We start from the raw sequence: 17602 nt of genomic DNA on the forward strand, positions 1-17602 counted from the left end.
TAATATATAGTAAACTAAATTATCATGCACAAAAATCTTTAAAGCCAATAAATCAAGTTTTTACTCTGACCTAGCTCTCAACCAACTCATCAACCTTTTGGTTCACAAGGTACAAGAATCAAATTTATAGGAATTCAATGCGACAATTATGTTCAACCGCTGTTACCTGTCTGAGAATGACTAAAATGTGGAAGATCAAAATAACAATATAATATATTCCTGGGATGAAGCTAAGCTATTTACCAGTGGTCCGACTTTAAGCCCACTGTCATTCATTGAATATCAGCTGTTATACAACATAATTTCGGTGCGGGCTATGAATTTATGTGGGAGAATTTTGTGTAGAATTCATCTACGAGGCCATATAATCGAATTTTTTTAGCAACCTAGTATTACATAAGGATGACAATTGGTCGAGTTTAAACCTATCATGTGTTATTTCAGTCCTGCTCGGAATGAGTCTAAAATAAGTCAAACGGGTTGTGAGATGGTTTATCCTGCATTATATCAGTCTCACCCGGAATGAGTCTGAAACCGGTCAAACGGGTTGTGTCCGAAACCAATCAAATGCCATCCTAGTTGATATATCCCAGATGCTCTCCAGCTCCTTCCTTTTTTTCTCGAACATGTAGGCTTCAGCAAGTTCGTGTTCATCCAACCACTTGATAGCATAGTTGATCTCATACTAGTATGTCACTCGTGCGATCTTCAAGAAATAACAACAGTAAATAAATTAACCTTCCACTCTTTGAAAAATGCCTCCTTTAATAGGCGTGCTCCAGGTGGGAAATGCCACAAATGCATGAGTTGCAGAATGAAACAAGGTTCAAACGTGCAGAATCTCCCTTGAGAAATTTCATCAACAACTTCCTCTTGCAAAGAGACAGAGACATCCCCAAGAAACCGAACACCCAAAAAATGTTTTTTTTTTTCCGAGCTTGGCGTAAACCATACCATAGTGAAGAACAGAGCATGTATTTCATCAGCCAAACTTAGCTGCTAGAGTGAAGCCTCTTGTAGTTTTTTTTAGTACTAGAGCTTCAAATTCATCTAGTGAGATTTAATTATAAGCTCAAACAAGTTGAGAAAGTGCCGAGTGACAAACAAAACAACGCAAAAGAAGGCCACACGAAGCTATCTATATTTATCAACAAAGCACCATATTGGTAGAGGAATATGAAAACCATTAAAATGTCAGAAATAAGAGCATTTGAACACACCTGCTGGAGCTTTTATCCAGACAGAGTATTGATTCCTCCAGAACCAGTAGGTAGAGATAGAACCATTGTTCGTGTCTTGGTTTCATGAGGGTGTTCTACGGTGGACAAGGAGTCACCACTGGATTTGTCCAACAGTAATCCATGCCACTCAATGTTATACTTGACGAAGATCAACATTGCACAAATCCAAGGATTGTAGTAGCTGGAGATGATCTTGGTTCAATAGAGAATCATTCATTATAGAATGTATAAATTTACCAGATTATACTTCATACGTAACTCCACCCAGGTTCCTTCTTCATTCCAGTTTCTTTCATTGAACCTCTGATTTTCAAAACATGTTCCCAGCGACCTACATCAGCTAAGATATTTGCAATAGAAATGTAAGCTCCAGCATCAGATTGTTGCAATTCCATGATCTTCCCAGCAGCTAGCTTACTAAGATCATGATTACCGTGAACTCTGCAAGCAGCAAGTAGAATTTCCCACACCAAAGAATCGGGTTCTATAGGCATATTCACGATAAACCTCTCTGCCTCTGCTAATCTTCCTGCACGACCCAGAAGATCTACCATACAAGTGTAATGTTTATTACCAGGCTCCAATCCATGGTCTTTGATCATTGAATTTAGATGAAAATATGCTTCCTCAACCAAACCAGATTGACTACAGGCAGACAGAATGCCAACAAAAGTAACATCATCGGGCTCGATTCCTGATCTTTTCATTAGTTCGTAGATTTCTAAGGCCTCCGATCCTTTTCCATGCTGCGCATAGCTTGCAATCATTGTTGTAAAGCTGAACAAATCAGGATTTTTTATCTGTTGAAACACTGTGATAGAGTCGTATATACTTCCGCATTTTGAATACATCAAGACAAGTGCACTTCCAACGGACGCTTCTGATTCTAATCCCGTTTTTATAGCATGCACATGCACCTGAGTACCGATGGCTGGTCTGTTCAAATTTGCGAGGGCCCAAAGAATAGATGAAAACGTGAAGGTATCAATGCTTAATTCGGATAGAAGCATGTCTCGAAAAAGCTGAAAAGCTTCCTCAATGTGCCCTCTTTGGGCAAATCCTGAAATTAATGAGGACCATGAGACCTGATCTTTGAAGGGCATCCTATGAAAAACAATCCTTGCCGCATTCAGATCACCACATTTGGAGTACATGTTCACTAATGCCCCACCAAGGATAAAGTGATCCTGAAATCCACGTCTAAGTGAGAATCCATGAATTTCTTTACCAAGCTTCATGGAACGAAGATCAGAACATGCTGTCAGAACTGCATTTAAAATCGTCACATCAGGAATGTATTCCTCAAATCGCATCTCTCTAAACAATGTAACAGCATTATCTGCAGACCCATGTTCTGCAAAACCAGCAATCATAGAGGTCCATGAAACAATGTCTCTCCTCTCAAGCTGCTGAAAAGATTTAAGAGACTCCTCTAAGTTACCACATTTTGAATACATTGTGAGAATAGAACTGCCAACAGACAAATCAAACTGCAGACCAGTTTTGTGAATATACCCATGTAGCTGTCTCCCTAAAGATAGATCATCTATTATGCTCAAGATACTGGATGCACTGAATTTATCAGGCGTAACACCCTCTTGGACCATTCTATGAAACAAAATGATCGCTTTATCATAACTTTGGTTACGAACAAAAGCTGAAATCATGTTAGCCCAAATACCCACCATCTTCAGATTGTCCGTTTCTGCAAATGCTATTTTAGATAAATCAATGGCTCCAAGTTTTGAGTACATGGAAATTAAAGATGCTTTCACCACTGCATTTGAGTAGAAGCCAATTTTTAAAATCCAGCAATGGATCTGTTTTGCTTCCTTAAACATGTCTGGATATGCACAAGCAGAAAGAACACTTGAGATGGTGTAACTATTTATATCCTCTCCCTTTTTACGCATTTCATCGAGGACCCAAACAGCTGAAGCTGAATCACCATTCTCGACAAAACCAGAGATGATTGCTGTCCAAGAGATGACATTCCGGAATGGCATGAGATTAAATTGCTTGACAGCATCACAAATAGCTCCACATTTTGCATAGAAATCCACAATAGCAGTCCCCACAAAAACATCTGTGCCTGTGCCGCATTTGATTGTTAGTCCATGAATGCTTTTTCCAAAGTCAAGCTCCTTGAGGGTAGCACTGCCAGTCAAAACACTAGCAAATGTAAAAGAATTCGGGGCTATAGAGGCATGCCAACATATTTGCCTGAAAATTTCCAATGCTAAACTATTATCCTCATTCTTTACAGCTCCTGATACCACAGCATTCCAACAAACCACATTCTCACAGTCAACATCATAAAGCACTCTCAGAGCATCCTTAACTCTGCATCTTCTCGTAAACAAATCTATGGCTCCGGTCCTCACATAATCATTGAAAAAGAATCCATTTTTAATAACATGAGCATAAACCGGCTCTCCACAGACCACAGTGTCTAATGCCCCGCATGCAGCAAAAATACTGCTATAAGTAAACTCATCAAATTCTACTCCTAAAACATGCATTTGACAAAAAACCCTCCAAGAATCATCATAACATGAATTCTTATTAAACCCCGAGATCACCAAATTCCACGTTACTACATTTGGTTCACTTAATTCTTCAAACAGATCCAGAGCATAATCCACTCGACCACATTCTGAATAAGAATCGATCAAATTGTTGGCTACATAGATATTGGAGTACAGGACGCATGTTTTTAGGAAAAGGGCATGTGTTGTTTTGGATTCTGTCAGTGTTAAACGCCTGAAATTGGTGGGATTCGCGAGCAAGTCAACTGGGTCGGCCTTAATGTAATTGGCGGTTGCTTCGATCAAACGATTATCAGGCGAGGCAATGGAGGAAAAGAGCTTACGGGCCAACTTTAACGAACTTTTGTAGCTCGGTGAATGAATTTTGATGCCATTCATCTGGATTTCACAGACATCAATGTCTGAACCGCGGAAATTTGAAAAGTAATTTCTTATCAGGAACTATTAATTATTAAATATAATCTATAAGGAAACACGACAAACAAGTCAAGATGGCCGAGCGGTCTAAGGCGCCAGTTTCAGGTACTGGTCCGAAAGGGCGTGGGTTCAAATCCCACTCTTGACAATTTCTTTATAGTATTTAATTTTTTATTTTAGAATAATTCTAATTTTCACTTTTTGAAAAAAAAATAAAAAATAGCAGTGAATAAAATTAAATTAATTTGTTTCGTGTATATTAGTAATATTATATTATACATAATTTTTTTAGATTTTTTTTTGAAAACAATAATTTTTTTAGATTTAAAATTATAGAAATGGACAAATACTAAATTAATCCATTTTATTGTTTATTATAGCGAATGAAAAATTTATTTACCCTAGGATGAAAGTTTCTTTTTCATTTTATATTTGTGGAGGATAATTAAAATAATTTATTTTATATATAATTTTGACGATAGCAAATCATATATATTCAACCAGATATAACAAACTGTAAGTTTTCAGACAATAAAATACTACAATAAAGAGAAATCATCATTACCTGAGGAAGAGGTCTTGCTTTATTAAATTTTTTGGTGTATATATGATTTATGGTTACCGTCTCTTAGTTTTGATGCATTTATCATTAATAAATTAAAAAAAGATTTATATGAGACAGTCTTCTGAGTTTATTTGGTATGACGGATGTTCGACTTGATCCAAAATCATGAAAATTATTTTTTTTTCCAAAATATTAATTTTAACCGAAAACATGGATTAAGTCACCCATGTTCCTAAGAAACTTTCCAGGGTCACCCATCTCAGAATTGCTCAAAGTCAAGCACGTTTAATTTTAGAGTTTTTATGTGATGAGGTACCGAAAAAAAGATGCATCTTCTTAATATGAGTAGTACCTGTTAAATCTTTTAAGCACTCTTCAACTGCACAGACTTATACCTGAACAATTTTGGAATCCCTCTCATTCTGGTGTGAGATCGGTTCATTTATGTTTCTTTCACCTAGAAGCCTGTCAGGATCCCCTTATTATCTGTGCAACCTCATGTCGCCTGCTATCACTCCCGCTCTCTTCAGTCCATGAGACACGAGACTCCGACATTTCATCTCATTTCTGGGAGACATGAAGCCTCCGATGCTTTTATAGAACAAGATTGATTATCTCTTTGGGAATCCAAGCATGACTGATCGGGACAGCGAGTATGACTCTAGCCCGACTATTTAAGGGATGTGTGATGATACCCCCGTAAGAGCTCGAGTCATGGATGACCCGGAATATCAAATGGATTCCCAAATCCGAGTAAGTCTGCAGGTGGATTCTTCTGGAGCCGGGCAGGTGCAAGCCCATGCTCTACTCTCCGGGCAGTCATAGGCCCGGGCTCTTGTATAAATCTCCAGGGAGGCATTCTACCCGACCACCTCGATATGAGCACCGCACTCGAGTATACTAGCAGAATAGGATATGGGCGACTGTCCCATCTCTGACACCGTGCCGATGAGTGGACATGTCAGAATATAGGGTGTGCTCAGCCGTCTTACTATAATTAGTAGGTAGCACGGAGAACGAGGTCATCATTACTTCTCATACTATAAATACCAGGTTCTCTCTTTACATTTGCAGTCATTCATTCACACCAATATCACAGCCATCACTTGGCTACATTGGTTTTATTGCTTGAGTACTCTGCTGACTTAAGCATCGGAGTGGTCACGCCGGACACCCCTCCGACGCACATTCACGAGTTCCTTTCATTGTTTGCAGGTCACGATCGAAACCATCTACCTTGTTCATTTTCCTAAACAACACTATAAATTCTTGATTTGATCCGGTGGAGCACCCGACCCTGCTCATCCATTTCGCCCGAGTGACATCAATGTATGATAATTTTTGGTTGTCGAATCCATTGGACATGATCTCGGCTGTCTCTATGTTGAAAGGATGGGATGTGATGATTTCTATGCTGAATATTCTCCATAAGTACTCGATTTCGCTACTGTAATCACAACACCACCATTTTGGCTTAATCTGGAAAGACTTCGCGATGAAAGGTTCCTTGATATTGCTTTAGTTTTGTCTAATTCATTCAAAGTTGAGGATTCTGAAGTATTTGCTGTCATGTGATGGGCAATCTGGACTGAAACATGCAAGAGAAAACATGAAAAGCAGGGATGTCATGCGGAGTTGAAAATAGATTGGGCAGTGGCATTGTTGGATACATTTCACTTTCAGAAATCTTATGAAGCTTGTTCAATCAGAAGCAACAGACAGGGACATATGGATCACGTTTGGCAGCCACCTTTACCGAATCCATTCAGTTTGGACGTGGACGCGCGGGGTGTCATAACACATCCGGGCTCGTCGATATGGTGTGGAGTTTTGTTTGCACCTTGGTCTTACACATATTTGCAGCTTCTCGGATTCTACCCAAGCTATCAATCCTATGGTTGAACCTACTGAAGATTTGGGACTGAATGGCTTGCAGGCTTAAAAGATTCAAGATCTTACACATATAATTTTTTTTGTTGAAAAATTGTTTTAAAAAATATAGATAAATAAAAGTTGTAATATATATAAGTCGAAATAAAAAGTAAATGACAAAAGCTTGTCTGTGACGGTCTCACATGTCGTATTTCATGAGATCGATCTTTTATTTGGGTTATCCATGAAAAAATAGTACTTTTTATGCTAAAAGTGCGTTACTTCTTATTGTGAATATCGGTAGAGTTGACCGTCTGACAGATAAAAATTTGTGAGACCGTCTCATAAAATACTTACTCAAAATGACCTACTCAAAGTAAATTATGGTTTATATGATTGTTGACTTGAAGAATTTGGACTATGCTAATGTAAAATCACAAATATCAATTGAGAAAAAATCTCTGACCAGCTGTTAGTCAACTGTATTTCGAGTTTAGCTGCCACTAACTCATTTCCCCCCAAAATCATTTCTTGAACCCTAATTTTTGAGACCTCGATTTCACAATTCTAGTTGATTAACCGTTCTTCGATTAATGGCGCAATCTGCAGTTATTCATATTCCATCATTATGTGCCACTCGTCTCTTCAAAACCCACCAGCCCTTTTCTTCTTATCCAGCTATTTGCACTTCCAAAGCCATCAGCTTTACCATTAGAGCCTCAACTTCGTTCGGGAACTATGCCCCCTCCATGCCTGCAGCGCCCTTGAATTGCATAGCCAGCAGCTGGAAGTGGAAGTATCAGGGAAATTCAGTGAATATCCACTTCGAGAAGTTCGAGAAGGAGGGCAATAATGGGCCTTGCAAGAACATTCTGATGGTTCCCACTATATCTGACGTCAGCACCGTGGAGGAGTGGAGACTTGTTGCTGAAGAAATTGTGAGGAAGAATGGTGGGATTGATTTGAGTGCGACCATTGTGGACTGGCCTGGTCTCGGGTACTCTGACCGGCCAAAACTCGACTACAATGCTGACGTCATGGAGAGATTTCTAGTGGATTTTATAAGTTCCCCTGATTGCCCCATTGCTAGCTCTGTGGCAGGTCTGAAAATTCTTATCTTGAAGCGGAATTTTTGTTTACATTTGTTGGTTTTGTGTGCTCAAGAAGTTGAGTTCCTGTTTTATTTACAAGTTATTTATCATGGATGTATATTATGTAGATCAATTAAGATAATCAGGTTGGTAAATTGGTGTTTCTTTGTTCATGACCACTGAAGAATATTTGTTTAAGCACTCTGTGATAGCGGTTAGCCCACTGCCATGAATATAGGTTTCATCTGATGTGTAACTTATGCAAACTTTAGAAGGGAAACATTATGTATTTGTTGTCCTTCAGTAATTTTCTGACAAAGGAGGAGCTCTCTTTAGGAACTAAATGGGTGTTGTTACTGTTGTTGGGGGGCTCTGCTTTTTGGCTCCATCGGGCATGTGTTGGGCTCTTATTCATTTGCAGATCCTTTGGGCTTTGTTTGTGGTGGTCTTTGCTGCCTGTTGGTTCTTGTTGTGTATTAAGCTGATGTAGGAACCAATTTTTCTTTTCATTTTGGTTTTTAGGATGCAAAAATATCGAGAGGATATCATTTTTTTATGAAACTTTAGGACATGTGACTGAACTTGTTATCCAATCCATTTCTCCATCTTTAATTGTCACGAGATTCCTTTTTATTTTATTTGGTTCATTCAACGTGTAATATTTGTGTTCATTGGCACACTATTGATTTTAATGATCCTCAATATTGATTGTATACATAATTATTTACACAGTAACAATGCAGAAGTAATGTGTTGTTATGCCTGGTGCCTGGTTACTGTCCTAAAAGACATTATATAAATTCTTACCTTTTTAATATGCTATTGCATCTCAGTTAATGATTATGTGGTCTTTGGAGGAGGGCATGCTGCGACTATAGCAGTGCGTGCAACGAGAAATGATAAGTTAAAGCCAAAGGCCATTGCTGTTGTTGCTCCCACCTGGGCTGGTCCCCTTCCTATTGTATTTGGTAAAGATTCAAGTATGGAGACTAGGTATGCCTTACCCTCAACATTCTTAGCAATTATCGAAGTTATGATCAGATTTCTTTTTCTGAAGTATGGTCATGCCACTCATCTTCTTTCCTCCACTCTTTTTCTTTTTCTTTATGGTTATGCATCCAGTTTTTCGTCGGTCGACGAGATATTCAAACTGTTTCCTATGAGAGTTCAAGTTTACACGAGATCTTTAATTCAGTCATTTTGTAAAAAAATTGTAAGATGCATTTATCTGTTGGTTGATACTTCACATCTTTTATTGTATCTAATCGACCTTGTCTTCCCCTCTATCTTGCGAATTTTCAGGTATGGGCTTCTTAGAGGGACCTTAAGGACTCCTGCTGTGGGTTGGATGATGTACAATGTGCTTGTGAGTAATGTGAAGGCAATCAAATCTCAGTACCAGTCCCATGTATATGCAGATCCTGAAAATGTGACACCTAGTATTATTGAGAGCAGATATGAGCTAACGAAACGGAAAGGTGCTCGGTATGTGCCTGCTGCTTTCTTGACTGGGTTGCTTGATCCAGTAAATTCCAGGGAGGAGTTCGTCGAACTATTTGCAGGGCTAGAAGGAAGGGTGCCTGTGCTAGTTATGTCCACATCACGCGCACCAAAGAGGTCAAAAGCCGAAATGGAAGCTCTTAGAGGATCAAAAGGAGTAAGCAAATTTGTGGAAGTGCCTGGTGCTCTCCTTCCTCAAGAAGAATATCCTACAGTTGTCGCAGAAGAGCTTTATAAGTTTTTAATCGAGACCTATGAATCTAAAGCTTAGGAGCTATTCATACCGAGTGGCGGAGAGCATAGAATGCTATATTACATGTTCATACTCAAAGTCTTGGGGTTAACCCTTCCTTCTTATATTTTATTATCCAAAAATTTTGTCGATGATAATCATTTTGAACAAATTCGGGTTTGGCAATAAATTTCAACAGAAACCCAAAAATGTATCTTGTATTCTGACCGTATGTTCTGGTGAATATGGTCTAGGATACATTACCAGCATTCTGGTTTGTGGTTATATCTGAAATTTTGTTTTCTACAGTTTTCAGTACTTCCATCTGAGGAATACCCTTTCCCTACAAGACAGGATTATTTTGTTCTTTGTTTTGTACTTTACAAGGTCTCGTTTCAATCCTCTTTTCAGCCGATGTAGTCATCTTACGAATAAAAATTATCTTGTCGAATTTTATTCTGCTCTGGTCTTGTTTCTTACATGAAATCAGCTGTATGCATATACTGGTAACCATAGTTATCAAAGGCTCGAAGCACACTAATGCGCGCACATGCACCACGGGCCTTGGCTCAAGACGAAAGTCAATGAAGCACACTAATGCGCGCACATGCACCACGGGCCTTGGCTCAAGACGAAAGTCAATGTGCATGACTCGTATCTTGCATTTTTTCCAATTTTAGTTAGTGCAGCAACTTGTATTGGAAAAAATGCGCGCGCGCACACGTGTGTGTGTGTGTGTGAGAAACAAAAGTGTGAAACAATATCAACAAGTCAATGTGAAAGGAGTCGAAACTTTGGGATCAATGCATGTCCTAATTCCAAATAATCATTCTTGAAAAATTAATTTTAAAATGATCCGAAATAATTAAAAAATTTGGTTGATAGCTATTGCTCTATTTATTGACTATGACATAATGTTTACAAAACTTTAAGCTTGCATATACATGTTTCTTATTCGACTCGAATTCGATAATTTTTTCTTGTATAAATGGTCGTGTACTCGTACCATATATACATTAATCTTTTAGTTCGACCATATTTGATTCGGGTAGAACGTGAACTTGGAGCTAGAATGTAATAGATCATATGATTCATTGGATTGGAGTTGGGCAACTTCTAAAATATAGACATGCTTTGAGGTCAAATGTAATTTAGAATTTAAATTATAGATTTATATAAAAAAAATAAACATCTATAAATATGAATATTTTAAGTTATTATTATTTTTAACAGGCATTATCCAAGCATATTTTAGATTTTTTTAAAAGAAATAATGCTCAAACAACAAAACTCCCACACATTTTTTTAATAAAAATTATTGTTTCAAAATTTCTAAATTGAAAATAATTTCAAAATATTAAGACCAAGCCTTTTTAAATAATAAAAGCTAATTTAAAAACTTGGAGAATTTTGATATAGAGTATTTAAAAATATGGAGCAACTCACACCAGACATACATGTCGCTTCGACTGCTGAACAATTTACAATATTTGAGTTATACTACATCATTATCACAAGATATAAATTTTGATAAAACAACACGCGCTCGATTTTAGAATATTGCCACAACCAAATAAGTAAAATGAACGCAACAATGAATAATTTAATTGATTTTTAATGTATAAGTATCATCATAATTATCATCAAATCACATTTCATACAATTTGTTATTACCACGATTAAGAAATTACAACATTAAATAAGATTGGTCTTGAAATATTCTACAATCGATATGGCAAATTGAAAACAAGACAAATACATGTCGCGACGAAGTAGTCGACGTGAGGATTGTCTGCATAGTCGATGTTAGTGTCAATCTTGGTTAATTAGTCGGAACCATGTAGCTCGAATATTTTTAATTTTTGTAAAAAAGAATTATCTTTAGTTTGTGTTGTATTTATACTTTTTTAAAGTTTTTTTTATTTATAATATCATGAATTACAAAATAATTTTCAAAATTTGGTGAAATCATATGAAACATATTATTTGATTTGCTTATTTTTCATTTAAAATATAATAGCAAGTGTAAAACAATTTATTTGATTTTATTTTTTTATGACGATGGAACCTGCAACCGCTTCTTTCGTTGTTTACTCGATAAATCTTCAGGCTAATGCAGCACTCAATGAATCACGCTATCCAAGTAAACCACACGTCAGTAAAACCCTCTGTAACAGGCTCACCCGAGAAAATGTTAGTAAGAACAATAGACGGTTTCTTGTGAGATGGTCTCACGAATCTTTATGTATGAGACCGATCAACCCTACCAATATTAACAATAAAAAGTAATACTCTTAGCATAAAAAGTAATACATTTTCATGGATGACACCAAATAAAAGATATATCTCACAAAATACGACGCGTGATACCGTCTCACACAAGTTTTTGCCTAAGAACAATCACGACTAACAGATGTAATCTTTTTTATTTGGCAAAAACTTGTGTGAGACGGTCTCACGTGTCATATTTGTGAGACGGATCTCTTATTTGGGTCATCCATGAAAAAGTATTACTTTTTATGCTAAGAGTATTACTTCTTGTTGTGAATATGGGTAGGGTTGACCCGTCTCACGGATTATGACTCGTGAGACGGTTTCACATGAGACTCACTCTTTTTATTTAATCTATTAGAATATTAGAATGCGGATTAACTTAATTAAACAACTAAGCCCACTTTAGATCTTAAGCATATATCTCATAATAGGACACCAACGTTGTGGGCACCTGCCATAATGAGAAAATAAAAAGACACCTATTCCAAAATGGGACCATGCCACTCATGGCCCAGAGATGTGATCCAACGCATGCTGGGCCCATTTGTCGCTATGCATACAAAGTGTTGTACCATCTGCCTCACATGTGGTACATCCAGCCCAATGGGCCAGCACAGTTGACACTAGGTAGAACAAATAATTCGTGGTAAATCAAGATTATGCTGGAAAATAATGTTGTGCCATCTCTTTCTCGTTTGGGTGTCATTCAAGAAATGTTCCCAACAATGAACAAAGATTACAATGTTAAACGTGTTGGATGAAACAGAGATGTATGTTCGAAATATTGATAATGGATGAACTGATATTGCAGTTGTAAATCACAACAAATAATACAATAAATTAAACTTCATGTGTTATTGGAACCAATGCATAACGATCATGGAAAGATAAAGTTCAAAGAAAAAGAAACCAAACTGGTGTCTGTTATGTTACAGTTTCGTTAAAATATACTTGTCATTTTTTAAGGTGTTCTGAGGTTCATCGTGGACGATTGTTTCTCAGGATATAACGGCATACATATTTTTTTTCAGCAATTATGCATCAATATTATTGACAACGACATCAAATATATTGTAGAATTTTATATAAATAATCAAAATCGAATAGTGTCTAAACTTTTTATTATCGATTCCTTATATTGATATAAACTGATCATGCACACGCACGCGCGCACACATATATACATATACATACAATGCGTGGGGTTTGTCGAAAAATTAGAGAACATGGTAGTTTTTTTAAAAAATTAAAAAAGAAAGTTATCAATTTTCGAAATTGAAATGATACGAGAGATGAAAGAAGATATAAATAAACTTTGGATATGACATACATGCCAATACAACAAATGGAAGAAATTGAATTAACTACAAATATTTTTATGGCAATCGAATAAATTAAATTAAGCTTGAGAAAAAATTGTTATTTGGAAAGTGTGTGTCCATTGTACTAAAAGTTGCTTCTATTTTTTTTCTACGTAGATTTTAATTTGGGTTTGTTAGGAGGGATTTTCCAAGAATTAATATATGATGTGCGTCTTCCCGTGGATATAGTATCTAATCCTTCGATTTTTCATCGAAAGGTGATCTAATATCGTGAAAGACTCGTGTTTAAGGGTGGTACATCGTACCGTATTATACCGAAATTTTATATATCGTATCGATAATTACAGAATAAGTAAATTTTATACTGATATACCGAAATTTCGGTATGTATAACTAATATATCGATTATACATACAAAAATCGTACTGTATACCATAACTTCAGTACAGTATTGATATATACTATTTTATACCGAAAAAACTTTACATTTTTTATATTTTATAAATTTATTGTTTTAAAATATTAATTAAATTTTTTTTTTTTGATTTTTCGGTATTCTGGTATATACCGAAAAATTTCAAATTTCACATCGTTGTCGTACTAAAAAATTCGGTATCATTAATACCATACCGAAATATTTGGTATACCGAAAATTAGGGAAATTTGATTTTTTTTCAGTACGGTGATCTCGAATATCGAAAATTCAGTATTTTTTCTCACCCTTACTCATGTTCATCTCGATCCGTTTAAATATAACTTAAGATTTATGATACACTACGTTTCAATCGCACGTGTAATCGGTAGAGATGAAAAAATCTTAGGTTAAAACCAAATTAAGAATCAAATTAATTGATTTAATTCGATGTTTCTATTGGTTTGGATTTATGAAGTGGTTATAATTATCTTATGGATATATTAGTTATTCAGCTCAATTATCAGTATATAATTTGATTTATTTATGATGTTAAAATTTTTGAGGTCAGAGGCTTGTTGCTTTACCAAAAGCTATAGCTAGTGGTATTAGTGGCACCCAACAATATATCTCAATAATTTCTCTTTTTGCGGTAAATGAGAATCAATCTCGTGACATTGGCTCTGATACCAAGGAGTGAGAACTTGTCGTTTTATCAAAAGTTATAGTTGGTGATAGTAGTGCAACTCAAATCTTTTAAATTGTACAACAACACAAGCATCACGTTTCGATTGCTCTACCACAGGAACAATTGTTGCACCTAGCAACCTATTTCCCAATAATTGCACTTCTTGCAGTTAATGTTAATCGAACTCTCTGATACTAATTAATGTAGGACCGATCGTGTATCACTTTATGAAAAGCTATAGCCGGTGGTAATAATGCAATTCAAATCTTTTAAACTGTACAGCAGAACAAGCACCACATTTTGATTATTCTACCAGCAGAGGCTACTATTGCACCCAACAATCTCCCTCCAAATAATTGCATTTCTTGCGATAAATGAAATTCAAATTCATGACATTGACTCTTATACCAATTGTAGGAACGAGTGTTTGTCGTTTTACCAAAAGCTATAGATGGTAGCAATTGTGTAACTCAAATATTTTAAATTGTAAAGTAGTAGCACAAGCACCACGTTTCAATTACTCTACCAATAGAGATTATTATTGTATGGAACAAAATTTCAATTTTTTTTCCGTTTTTAATGCATGGATTGAGTAATTTTTAAATAGCCTATAAATGTTTATTAATTCAGTTGGTGGATGCATCAATCTACTAAATACAGAGAAAAATTGCCAAAATAGTTTGTGTTGGCCTGCACACATGCACGACAACCACCCTCCCCTATGGGAGAGTTTTAAGTTATGGTGCAAGGGAACTTAAACTTCAGGTTACAAAATGTCCCAAAATATTATTATTAGGATAATTTATAATTTTATTTATGCATATCTGTCATTTTACAATTATGGTATTTTATATTATCAAATTTTTGTTTAGTTAACTTTTTTTGGCAAATTTTTAGTCATTTTTCCAATATGTTGTGTTAATGCGGGAGCAAAAAAATAAATATTTTTTCTCTCCTAGAGACATTCGTAAAATCTAGTCTCTGACATGGCGTCGAGACATGAACTTGACTTGTGTATTGTATAGTGACATATCAATATTCTCACGAAAAAAAGACTAAAATTGTCAAAAATTGAAAGATATAACACTTCAAATGAAATTTGACAATATAAATTATCAAAACTCTAAAGAGAAGAAGTATACTGGATCAAAATTGCAATTTTGATTATTATTATTATTATTACAACAACTGCATCCAAAATCCCAATTAACATATTACTATGATATCATAAATTTTACGGAAATTTGTCGAAATGTTCATCTAAATTATCCTAATTTGGGTGTTAGGGTGAGTTTAAACACAAAAATGGTATCTAAAAAAACTTCTTTTTTTTTTAAAAAAAGTGTTTTTCGTTAGTTGAATTCTTTAACCAAATGGACTCTTGGTTTTCTATATTATCAAAATTGGATTATTATTATTATTATTTTTGTCATATTTCACCAAAGTGATGACGTGTCATTAGATCATGTTAACATTTTCGATATTACGTCAGTATTTCAATAAAAAAAAAAGGTAAAGGAAAAAATTAAAAAAACCTACTTTATTTGGTTAAGACTTAATTTTGACTACTTAAAGGATCAAAACCGATAACACAAACTTAGATGACGAATTTGGCTTCATACTCATATGATGAATATCTTGAACTATTCATATCGCGAACATGCATAGATGATTATTCTCAAGAAAGGACGATCTATGATCTATTAAATTTGAGAGAACGAAATATGATCAATATTGCGGCAAAAAAAAAAAGGTGTATTTACATGAACAAAGTTCAAATAAAAAATATTTTTGAGGGAGAGTAATCGCTAATATTGTTTTCATATCGATTAAATATTGGTTTGCTAATAAAATTAATAACCCTTGGCCTCTCGTTTTCAAAGTTCATGTTCCATCATATAATTACTTTTAGTTTAATTTTTTGTTTTGCATCCTAACTGCCCACACTAAATTTAATAATCACTAATTTCAATTAAGGCACATATAATTTGGGGCAAAGATTTTAAGCAAAATAGGTTTAAGAGAAAATTACATTTTGAACATGTATGGTTGTTTCTATTCGATTTTATTTTTCTGTTATATCAAATTTCAGTATTAGCATTGTATTCTTGTGTCCAACGTATGTATCACTCTTAGAGGCTATATATATACAATATTTTGAAGAGCAAATACAAGTTTTCGAAGGGGTTCAAAGCATGAGCAACCTACGTTAATAAATTAACTAAAATGAGACCAAGCCCATGAAGATGAGTTTAAATATATATATATATATATATATATATATATATATATATATATATATATTAGCGAGAGTTTTTCTCCTTGTGTGTGGGGATACATTTGAGAGAACATACATTGTGATGGATTAATTTTCTCACACACACAGTCACTCACATATACAATATAATAGAGACGAGTTTCAAAGTTTAGTTGAGTAATAGTCTTCACACAAAGACATTAAAAATTGTGTTTGTAGTGTTGACATAAAAGACATACAACATTATGCGGATTGTGAGGTCACGACCTACAATCGAGAGTATACTAGGAGTTTCGATTAGGCAAAGAATAAATCCTAAGTCGAAACGAGTTTGTAAAAATAGTTGTATAAATCAAAGTCTTATAGTGAATCTTTCTAAGAGAAAGAAGAGGTGACCTGAGAGTTGTTAATCTCCAAACATCCATAAACATGTTCGTGAATCATTATTTATCGTATTCACTTACTTTTGCTACTGTTATTGGTAGATATAGTTGAAACATTTAAGTATTTTTTAAATACCAAAATATTACATACAAAGTTTTTGATAAAAGCTTCAATCAAATCATTCTTATTATTTCAAATTGCATACTTTTTAAATATTTTCAAAATGTTTAATCGTTTTTTATAGATATTATTTTGAGTTTATTCCGTTTGATTTTAGAACAAAACTTGATTTAATTTTTCGGTACTCAGTTTTTTTAAGGTTCATTTTTTAACATTTAAAAAACGAGTTCTTTTAATCGCAAAATCTTTTAAAAAATTTATTTACTTCTCTCTAAACTATAATTCTATTTTAAAACTAAATAGAATAAACTCAGAGGATAAATTTTGAAGGGAAAAAACTACCATATTTTAATATATAAAAAATGTATTTATAATTATATTTAATAGATGTGAATTATCATTTTCCAAGATTCACATGTAACAATTATTATTCTTTATTTTTATTTTTATTTTATTTGGAATGGTATGTAACAAATTTTTCCACAAGTTGAATGTACCATTCTGATTTTATTATTTAAGTCCCACAAATTAATTTATTACGTCAAAATCATGTGGTGGTTTGTGAAGCTTTCATTTGACCAAGACGTCACGTTTCGCCTTTTCCTTTTGCACATTATACATTTAAAAATTGTCATAAACTCTGAATCATTCTATTTTATACCAAAAACTTGTGTGAGA

The 17602-nt window shown here is 34.8% G+C and overlaps 2 protein-coding genes and 1 non-coding gene across 4 annotated transcripts; 2 read left to right on the forward strand and 1 right to left on the reverse strand.

The window, feature by feature from the left end:
* LOC140820257 (pentatricopeptide repeat-containing protein At1g74600, chloroplastic-like) lies at window positions 1-4173 on the reverse strand. Of its 2 annotated transcripts, none has more exons than XM_073180593.1 (2): window positions 1221-4173; window positions 1-706 (listed from the first exon to the last, which is right to left on the reverse strand). In XM_073180593.1, exon 1 carries the CDS (start codon window positions 4166-4168, stop codon window positions 1490-1492), a length of 2679 nt encoding a protein of 892 aa, XP_073036694.1. In that variant the 5' UTR covers window positions 4169-4173; the 3' UTR covers window positions 1-706; window positions 1221-1489. The 2 variants fall into 2 exon arrangements, with proteins under 2 accessions (XP_073036694.1, XP_073036695.1); XM_073180594.1 differs by having other exon boundaries at window positions 1-1038.
* Window positions 4174-4275: 102 nt separating this feature from the next.
* TRNAL-CAG (transfer RNA leucine (anticodon CAG)) lies at window positions 4276-4355 on the forward strand. The gene has a single exon. It is a non-coding gene; the product is annotated as a tRNA-Leu (tRNA).
* Window positions 4356-7131: 2776 nt separating this feature from the next.
* Window positions 7132-9923, forward strand: LOC140819959 (uncharacterized). Its single transcript, XM_073180242.1, has 3 exons — window positions 7132-7745; window positions 8569-8728; window positions 9038-9923. Exons 1-3 carry the CDS (start codon window positions 7238-7240, stop codon window positions 9504-9506), a joined length of 1137 nt encoding a protein of 378 aa, XP_073036343.1. The 5' UTR covers window positions 7132-7237; the 3' UTR covers window positions 9507-9923.
* The last annotated feature ends 7679 nt before the right edge of the window (window positions 9924-17602 follow it).

The sequence above is a fragment of the Primulina eburnea genome, chromosome 18 (assembly GCF_022965805.1).
Source record: "Primulina eburnea isolate SZY01 chromosome 18, ASM2296580v1, whole genome shotgun sequence".
In the NCBI taxonomy this organism is placed as follows: domain Eukaryota; kingdom Viridiplantae; phylum Streptophyta; class Magnoliopsida; order Lamiales; family Gesneriaceae; genus Primulina; species Primulina eburnea.

Coding starts and splice junctions, on each gene's coding strand:
- LOC140820257 (XM_073180593.1), bottom strand. CDS start 4,168: ATGAATGGCATCAAAATTCATTCACCGAGCTACAAAAGTTCGTTAAAG.
- LOC140819959 (XM_073180242.1), top strand. CDS start 7,238: ATGGCGCAATCTGCAGTTATTCATATTCCATCATTATGTGCCACTCGT. Junction 7,746..8,568: donor CATTGCTAGCTCTGTGGCAG/GTCTGAAAATTC, acceptor ATTGCATCTCAG/TTAATGATTATGTGGTCTTT. Junction 8,729..9,037: donor GATTCAAGTATGGAGACTAG/GTATGCCTTACC, acceptor GCGAATTTTCAG/GTATGGGCTTCTTAGAGGGA.